General features: G+C 41.2%; 1 protein-coding gene across 3 annotated transcripts in view; it reads right to left on the reverse strand.

The window, feature by feature from the left end:
• B4GALT6 (UDP-Gal:betaGlcNAc beta 1,4- galactosyltransferase, polypeptide 6) overlaps nt 1-9932 on the reverse strand; it is a 64164-nt gene extending 54232 nt beyond the window's left edge. The window contains exon 1 of one of the 3 annotated variants that reach the window (XM_011933279.1): nt 9522-9932. In XM_011933279.1, the coding sequence (XP_011788669.1) occupies nt 9522-9636 (115 nt within the window). In that variant the 5' untranslated portion in view covers nt 9637-9932. The remainder of the gene's footprint in view (nt 1-9521) is intronic. The other 2 variants (XM_011933280.1, XM_011933281.1) reach the window with 2 other exon arrangements.
• Between the last annotated feature and the right edge of the window lie 105 nt (nt 9933-10037).

Raw genomic sequence — 10037 nt, forward strand, 5'->3', positions numbered from 1 at the left:
TCCTCTGTAAAGAACCAAGATCCTGCAAAGGCACAAACCGTCTAAAACATCAGAAGGACTTTTGCAACAACCAGATCATTAGTTCAGCCTACTTTAACCCTAGTTGATAATTCAAAAAGTAGACTCTGAACCTAGTGACATGAAAACACTATCTAACAAAAGATAACTATCAGCCCTGTCATTTGCTAACACACTGTATAATTCACTTAAAATAACTATATAGCTTTTTTAAAGCATGACAGGAACCCTAAGAGTTATGAACCACACTGCGGAAAGTGGAATCAGGAGGAAATGAGGAAATCAGGGAAGGAAGAATACAGGCAATTAAACAAATCTTAAAAATCTAATCAGGAAACTCACTTAATGACATTACAGACTAAAAGACCAAGCCATAAATAAGCAGGCCCAGGAAACATTATAAAATTGTTGAAAATTAGTGATGTCAGAATATGTAAGAGAATAGAATATATAAGAAGTCTATCAAAATGAAGTAAAATGTGAACTATTTGAATATGTTTTATAATCATCTCCAATTTACTTGTGTTTTCACAATTAAAATACCTTTCAGAATTCCAACTTAGTATTCATGAAAGGAAAATGAGCCTAAAACAAGAATCAGAGAAGGGAACTGGGTAGGAAATGAATTTCAAAGACTTTCAAAGCATATTTTCAAATCAGTAAACAAGGCACCTTTTAATTCTCTACCTTTGGTCTCTTGATTCAAATGAAAATAATGTCCAATTTCTCTTCCTATGAGTCAAACTGAAAATTGCACTATAATTAGAAGTCATAATTTCTGAGCAATTAACTTAATTATCAGGAAGGCAATATACGTAACAAGATTTCAGTAAAATCATATTAACATTTGCCTCAAATATATAAAAACAGGCCATAGTATTCAATCAAGATATCATGTTATAGTAACAAACTTCATATAGCTAAATATACTACTGTAAAGATATTATAAAAATGACTTTTCTAGCCAAATGCTAGGAAATGTTTTGAAATTACTTCCACTGAACAACCTATAATGCTATACAGTTTAATAAGTTTTATTGCTCTTAAGTGAATTACGATGTCTCTTTCTAATAATTAAAAACACTAAACAAATTTAGGATAACCCAGGACCCAATCACCTAGTCACTGCAGACTCATAAAGGAACACATGATCCTGGCAGGCATAAATAATGTATCTGTCCATTCCTCTTCTGAAGGAAAAGATTCTTCACCACGATAGCCATCTCTATTGCCAGTAAAACACGATGTTATAAACAAGTTAATTAGGTTTTCAACAGGTAAGATTAGTTCTTACAACAGGTAAGATTAGTACTTGATTGAATACCAAATCGGCCAGGTGCAGTGGCTCACGCCTGTAATCCCAGCACTCTGGGAGGCCGAGGTGGGCATATCACGAGGTCAGGAGATCGAGACCATCCTGGCTAACATGGTGAAACCCCGTCTCTACTAAAAATACAAAAACTTAGCCGGGAGTGGTGGTGGGCACCTGTAGTCCCAGCTACTCAGGAGGCTGAGGCAGGAGAATGGCATGAACCCGGGAGGCGGAGCTTGCAGTGAGCAGAGATCAAGCTACTGCACTCCAGCCTGGGGCAACAGAGCGAGACTCGTCTCCAAAGAAAACAAAAAAAAGAAATATCAAATGATGCAAGTAATAAATTTAGAAAAGTAGGTAGCACTATTTTTTCCCCACCATTTGGGGTATTTTTCAGAAATATCGTTCCCAGTGTGCAGAATCATCTGGGTATGTGTTAAAAATGAATCAGAATCAGAATTTTCAAGACCTGGGAAATAAGCTTATTAAAGCATATCACCTTAAATAAGCCTTAAGCACATTCATATTTGAAAACTATTTCTTGTAGTAATTCTCTAAACATAACATTTGTAACAAGTAAAACAGTAGACCCTTCCTTCCAAATCAGTTTTAACTTATATTAAATGTATCTTCTTTTTCTTTGAGACAGAGTCTCACTCTGTGGCCCAAGCTGGAGCGCAGTGGCCGGATCTCAGCTCACTGCAAGTTCCGCCTCCCGGGTTTACGCCATGCTCCTGCCTCAGCCTCCCGAGTAGCTGGAACTACAGGCGCCTGCCACCTCACCTGGCTAGTTTTTTGTATTTTTTAGTAGAGACGGGGTTTCACCTTGTTAGCCAGGATGGTCTCGATCTCCTGACCTCAGGATCCGCTCGTCTTGGCCTCCCAAAGTGCTGGGATTACAGGCTTGAGCCACTGCGCCCGGCCTTAAATGTATCTTTTTACAAAGCTTTTGAATATACCACAATTCATTTGGACATAGGAGTATCTGTTTCATCCTCAATGAATATATAACACAACAATTTGGTGAAGCCAAAGACTTTCACTAATTCAAGTAATCAAACATAAAAACAAAGATGCAAGCAAAAAGTCATACTACATTTCTGGAGGAAAAAAAATTAAAAAATAAGATTTGAAATTACCAAGTATATTTTCCTAAACATTCTGCTGTGCTATACAGCCAAAAATAAAATTACTGACATAAACATCCTTTACGCTAGCTCTCCTGTTTCAGCTGAGGAGGGGTATTGCTGTATCTTAAACCAAACTCAGCTAAATTCTGCTAAGACTAAAAGCAATTATGTCCACAGGCAGTCTGACCATGAAACATAGCAAATCAAACTGGCCCAATACAGGATGTAAATGCTCAAGAAAAACAGAATTGGGGTGCTACCTGGAAGTCTCCAGTGGGCCAAGATATAAGGTAAAAATATCTCATTATAACTAGAGTAAATGCTTAATTTTCCAAAGGCATGTTAAAGGCATTATGGGTATCCTCAGAAAACCTACTCTCAATCTTCACTTGAATCGATCTTGAACTTGAATCACTATATTATTTGTATATTATTCTCTGTTATTTTCCTGATAAAAGGCAGAATTTGAATGAAAACGCCTTTTAAATATTAAATCACCGTGTCCTCCAGGAATTAAGAAGACATGAAACAGATTCAGAGGGACAAGGGGGAAAGGAGAAAAGAGAAAGGCAAAGAGGTGGAGACAACCTGCTCTGCTTAGGCTGGCAAATTGCAGACTCAGGCAGTTGTGACAAAAGCCAGCTTGGTCCAAGGCGGCCAAGAAAATGGACTAGAAAAAGAATGTTGCAAACACACAGGCCTGAGGAACTCCCAAGGGCGACCTAGGAAACCCAAGCTCTAGAAAAATCACTCCTCCCACACGTCTCACCTCAGCCTCCCCTCCCACCTCCACATTTCTACCTAAGACAAACATGAAAGGCAGGCTTGAAAGGGAAAAGGAGTCACAAAAGACAATGTGGGTGGGAGACAGGTGGAGGAGGTCTGCCCTTTTGCAGGGTAAGCCAGGGTGCTGCAGAGTCTAAGCACACAGTATAAACACAGCACTGAGCACCAGTGTTTAAGGGAATCCTAGAGGTCTGTACAGTCTCCCAAACAAAGCACCCTCTCCAGAGTAATCACAGCCTTAAGAGGTGGTCATCTACCCTCACCTGATAATGTGTAAGGAAAGGAGCACTTCTAAGGCCATTTATTTCACTGATTGCAGGTCGGTTAGAAGGTTGGTCTTTTTTTCTCTCTCTCTTTTCAATAAGCCTCAACTCTGCCTCATTGTAATTACCCTCAGTGCTAACTTAGGCTATCCAAAACATTTCATCGCTTGTCTATACAGTATTCCTTCAAACTGAAGAAGAAAGAGCTTGTATTTCCCCAAAATCTTCCATTTTCCAGGACAAAAATGATTAGTTCCTTCAACTAGGGCACCGTAGAATGAGTCAGGAGTCCTAAGGTGTACGCTTCAGCTCTTCCAACAATGATGCGTGACACTTTAGGCAAGTGGCCATCTTCCAAAGCCTGTCCTTCCTTCTCTCATTTCACAAACAAGGCTAGCCCTACTGGCAAGGGGTCAGGGGTGTGGCAGGGAAGACGTGGATCTCCCAATATGGACAAGGCGGTGGGCTATCTTTGGAATTTTACTCCTGGGGCTGCTCTGCCCATAGCTCTGGCTCCAGAAACCAATGCTTCTGTGCCCAAGTTTCCCCTGGCCTTGGGCCCTTGGAGAGAGGGGCAAATGCAAGGGCTCTGAGGGTGAGAGGAAAAGCCACAGCTAGAACCATCAGAGATGAGGCCCAGAAGGACAAGTGCCCTGAGAAGCCCTGCAGGACAACCTATGAGAAACAGGCTTTCCACAGGATGGGTTAGCAAATTAACTACTGTGTACCACACTGCCTCAAAAGGAAAATGCATTCTATTCCCAAGCAAATTCAAATAGTATTTGGAATACCTGTTACATACAGACACTACAAACCTAGGTTAAAAGTTTCTCTTCTAAAAGTAATCACAGACAAGGCTATTTTTATCTCTAATAAACATTAAAGGCAGTAATGATAAGCACTGCTGCAGAAAAAAACACATCACTGCCTTACTCTGCCACATTGTTTAACAGACCTACCAAATGTACTTGTAAAAGAAAGGCTAAGGTGGAAAATAGCAGTTAGCATTGCCAGATTTCAATGAATCAAGTTTTCGTTCAATATTGCCTAATTTCCCACAAGGCCATGAGATTTGGATTAGTTTACACTGAAGAGATATAGCTGAGTTACATATGCTACTCAGGAATGGCAATCTGACTGTGCAAACAATCTCTAAGAAAGCTAGCACATCTCTTGAGTGTGAAATGGACCCGCTGACTCTTGTAACAAAGCTAGGGAGTGAGAAGGAGGGTAGCAAATCTCATCGGACACTCTGAAACTATACTTGGTCTTCCTCTGTATTTCAATTTAACCCCTGTGATTCCATTTTCAGAGGAAGTAACACAGTGAGTCACTTCCAGTTGCAGAAGTGAGTTTTATTACTCAGGCGTGTTGGAGGATAAACAGATAAATACCATTCACCTACATAAGGAAGACAACCAAATCTCTCTCCTGGGCTGCAAGCCCTTACTTCCATCTGCCTACCTACTAATTCTTCCTGGATATCACACAGGGATCCGAACTCATTTTCTCTAAAATCAAAATAGCCCCCCAAAGACGTGCCTTTCTATACTCCCTACTAATAGCTACCTGAATGTCTAAGCTAGAATCCAAGCCTCATCTTAAAGCTATTCCTGTTTCTTCAAACCCACTATTCCCATCCATTCAATTCTGCCCTGATGAACTACCAACCTCAATGGTTCTAATCTTCTATTGTCCATTTCCCCTATAACCCATCCTTCATGCTAGAAAGGTCACTCTAAACCAATGGACTGCATCGTTTTCAAAACTTGTGACATTTCCCGCTACTCACAAGACAAAAAAAAGCATGGGACACGTGGCCAGTAAGGGAGGCCCAGAGAAAAGACATGCCCAGTACCATGGCCCAAATGTGAACTCCTGAAATGGGTCATGCAGATCAGAGCACTGGGTGAATAAAACTGAAAGACCTTTGAAACAAAGCAGACTATAACAGCTCCAAAGAACACAGCCAGACCCACTTGCTAGGGCCAGGAGGCTAAAGGGCTATAACAAAGCTGCAGGGTAACTAGCTACCTTCTGTGCTAGCCCAGGAAGAACCCCAGCCAAAATGCCAGAGGGACTCTGAGCAAAGGACCTAAGATAGCTACCCCACAACACACATGCTTGCACATAGACCCCACACTTTGACTACCCGTTGTCATCACCTCCACCATTCCCAGCAGGGCACACACCCCAGGGAGGCCCAAATAACAAAGCACTCAGCCAGATAATTCCTCCAAGGGTCCAGAGAAGTCAGACCAAAGTGGCCCCACCAGATTTCACCTCTACCCAGAGAGCAAAACAGCCCATCAGTGTGTCCAGGAAAGGTCAGGGCTTCTGGTGAGTCAAATGGACAGTGAAATCCCCACTCCCAGGGAAGTTATGTAATCTCCTCCCATTATATTGCCCCACTGATTACAGGCACTGTCAATGTTTTTGTAATCACAGACAGCTTTGATAAAGTTGTATGAACAAAGACCAGTCTCTCTCTGCCAGGAATTTTAAAGACCTCATGCATCTGAACACCAGGGCTGGGTACTGGAGCCCTAGAGACCTTTCATAACCCGGCCCATGTGCCACTCCAAGCCCTAAGCAGTAGCTGGATGGAGCTACTTCCATCTTCTAGAAGCTTTGCTCATGCTGTTCCCTCTGACTAGGATCCCTTTGCTCAGTCCAGATAAATCATTTCCATTCCATTTCAACCACTTTCTCCTCTGGAAATCCTTAACCAGCCCTCACTCCCCACCACATGCCTTCCAAGGATTTACTACAGCCGTTTTATGGGGCTCATCCCAGTGTACTTCAGGGAAGAAACTAAGTCTTAGTCATCTATCTTCCATACTTCAAACAATGTCCAGCCTCTCTTGGGTGCACCACTCCTATTGTTGAATGAACTTACACGTCAGCTCATCTTTGATACGACAGCAAGAAAATGACTATGTTATATTGGAAGTTATATTAATAAAGGTTTCCTATCAAATGCAATTCTATTCTCAATCCAGCCAAGTCAAAACCTTGGAGAGAAACTGCACTCATCTTTGCAGTCATGCACAAAGGTAGACACGGAATAAGAAATAATGTATGGCTCTGGCCTCTACTGGGGGGACTAGAGCAGTTTGTCCATGGACGTCCTATGGTGTGGTGATGGGGCAGGTGTCTGCCATCCAGTGTCCCTGAGTAGTAAGGTTTATAATACAACAACAATCCCTGTGTTTCCTGTATGCATCAGACACTTCAGGAAAAATGTTTCCTTGAAAATAATGAGCTTTGAGTTCCATGGAACTCCCTGTAGTTGACAACCCAAATAGTCCAGAAATGCTGAGGAGCATCTGAAAACACTGGAAACTCAACAGATTATGCTGTCTACAACTGTGATGTATCTGCTCCCAATGGCAAAGAGGAGGAACTAAAATGACAGAAGATCTACCTGGGAAGAAGGCCCATGACACACACAGGGCTCAGGACAGAGAAGAAGTAGGGAAATAGAATTCAAGTCTACCAAACAGGTTGATATAGTAGGATTAATAGTAATTTCTTAACAGAGGAGATCCGAAACGTTTATTTAGGGCACATAAAAAGTACTCATACAACACATATTTTAGTCATAAACACATTTTGCCCCAAGATGTAATTGAGGCTAAAATACGAATTGTTTTCTTGAAGTTGTTATTTCAAGAAAAATCTACATACATCGAATAAAACCTAGTTATAAGAACCTAATTACTTCTGGATATGTCTCATAAATAAGAAATCTGAAGCACTTGTGCAATTGATTGATTGCTGCAGTATGAATTCAACAAGCCACATTTCTCATGGAACATTATTTTTCCTTGAAAGAACAACTGAAAAACTATGGTTATTTAAACTTGTGTATCTGACCTACATTTTCTCAAAAATGAGCAAAGTGAGCCGCACACTTCAAAACTGACAGTATTTGTTACCAATGATAAAATTCAAACTTTCAAGCAAAAATTTGAATTTTGGAAAACTGCTTCCCAATACTTAAAGATACAAAAGATTAAAAAGGAGGCTTCTTTTGGCTAAATGGTACAGGGTTTTGGAAACAGATTCAGCTTGACAAGTTCACACCATTTTATAAGTTTTTGGTTTACACTCTTCTAACTGGTTTTAATAACTTATTATCATTTATAAGACCTACAAAAACAGAGTAGATTAAGCCATGTCAATCTAATTGCCTACAAGACATTTGCCAAAATTTTTACATTATATCAGTGACCGTTCTATGGCAAACATTAAACATTCAAATAAGAAAAATTTATTAGTATTTCACACAAATTGAATTAAGAACCTACAAATAAGATGCTGATGCACTAACTTTAAAAAAAAGGGATGACTAGAATTCTGATTTCCTTTGGTTAGCTTTTTGAGTAATATAACTTTAACATGTTACTCATAATACTAAGAAAGTGGGAAAATTGTTATGTAAGTGTGAAAAAAACTTTTTCTCCAAAATCTTTCAAAGTTAAATCCCTAGTAAAATAACATACCCCAAAGATGTCCGAACTTCTGAAGAGTTACATGAGAAAGTAAAAATTGCTATAGAATGAAGAGTTAATTTATAAGACTCCAAAAGGGCAAAACATAAAGCAAGCCCTTGTTGAATATCTAGATAATATCAAAGCCACTAAGCTACTACTGTCATTTGTACTATAGGGTTCAAGGGATAGGTTTTTGTGAGGTTTTTTGTTTTTTTTCTGGCCTAAAGGAAAACTGCAATAATGTTAAAATATTCTTCAAACTTTACCCTAAAACTTCTCTTTTGGGATACATCGTTTCACAATCCATTTCTTCTCAAACATCATCATCTGAGTTTTATACATCTCACTGAATCCAAAAATGTACTAAAGGAAAAGTCTCATAGTAATTTTAAGAAATGAAGCAGTCTGGGTGAGGTTTCCATCATCCTTCCCGGCTGCAATTCATTACAATAATCGACTACACTCAAGACAATACCCTGATCATTCCATCTCAAAATTCTGCAGGTGTTTTCACTCTGTAAGGGGCATTTTATTTTTAGATAACTCGCTGGCTCAAACGACCACAGTGTGTAAGGAGAAATGAGAGGAGATGGTCACTGCTACTAAGTAATTGAACATTAAATACATAATAGCCAGGAAAAACTCAGAAAAGTTTTGGAAATATGACTTATTTTAATATGCATGTGAAGTTCCTATTTTTCATTCACTAGAATTAACGCCACATTGGCTCCTTTTCAACAAAAGGGGGACAAGGAATTAGGATATGTAATACAGCTAATTTAAGTAGTTTTACAAAAGTGTATTTTGCACCAAAGGCCAAAAAATGATAAACAGGTTAACATTTTAAACTACAAGTTCCCTTAGATAATGGTTATTTTAATCACTATTTTCTCAGAAGTCATCCTAACAGGTAGCAAAGGCAACCTACCCTTGAAAATCAGACCCAAGCAGACTAAAATAAAGGAGCATTGTTTTTACAGACAACTCATCGTCTTAAAATTCCCCAAGTATGGCACAAATGTCCACTGACCCCTTTCTAAAAAAGCGACCTAGGACCCTAGAATACACACATGGTTGGACTCAATCACATTCCCTGCTGTTGGCTCCTCCATATTTTTACAACCAGTTCTTATACCCGAGAGTGTTTGAATAAAACTACGATTAAGCACTGAGTTTAGGCTTAAAGACTTAACATTAAATGGATAAAGCTGTCACGAACACTCAAGAAAGCGACTAGGGCATCCCGGGCCATCACACTAATTTTGCTATGTCTATTTAATGCAATCTTTTACTTTATTAACAAACACGCATCAACAGAATGCATGAATTAACAAAACTCACATACCAAAGCCATGCCCTGCAGCAGTTTGACACTTCTGAAATAATATTTAAAACAAAACGCTTTCCTGCGGGCCCTGTTTAAACAGCTTCCAAATCCCAGAAGTAACATCCTTAACAGCCTGCGCTGGCTGTGGTGTGACCAGGGGAAGCGAGGGTGTGTCTCGGTGCTTACCGATGCCCGGGGCCACATAGATGAAGTACAGACAGGACGAAGAGAGGGAGAAGAAGAAGATGAAGGCGAGGAGGGAGCGATTGGAAACCCGCATCATCCGCCTGAGCACAGACATCTTCCTCTTCCCGGCCAGCAGCCCAGGCTGCGCTCTCACGCCGGATTCGGGGCCACTGTCCAGGCCCTAAACTTCCATAAATGTGCTAAGAACCCCGAGACTGCAGCGGGGTCCGCGCGGGGAGGCTCTGGGGAGAGGGCCCAAGCAGAAAGGAGGAAATGGGAGGGAACGGACGGAATGAATGGGGGGTCAGAGAGTCGGGGGAGGGGAGGCGCGGAGGCCGAGGGGGAAGAGGTGGAGGAGGGAGAGGGGACCGGAGCTGGGGGCCTGGGGACGGCAGGACCCAAGGAGGCCGGGGAAGGGCAAGGAGGCGCGTTCTCTCCGCCTGGCAGCGGCGGGAGGAGGAGCTGCAGGTGGGGAGAGGCGCAGGCTGCGCGCGGCGGCGCCCCTGCGGAGAGGGG

Source organism: Colobus angolensis, unplaced genomic scaffold (genome assembly GCF_000951035.1).
Source record: "Colobus angolensis palliatus isolate OR3802 unplaced genomic scaffold, Cang.pa_1.0 Scaffold125, whole genome shotgun sequence".
NCBI lineage: Eukaryota > Metazoa > Chordata > Mammalia > Primates > Cercopithecidae > Colobus > Colobus angolensis.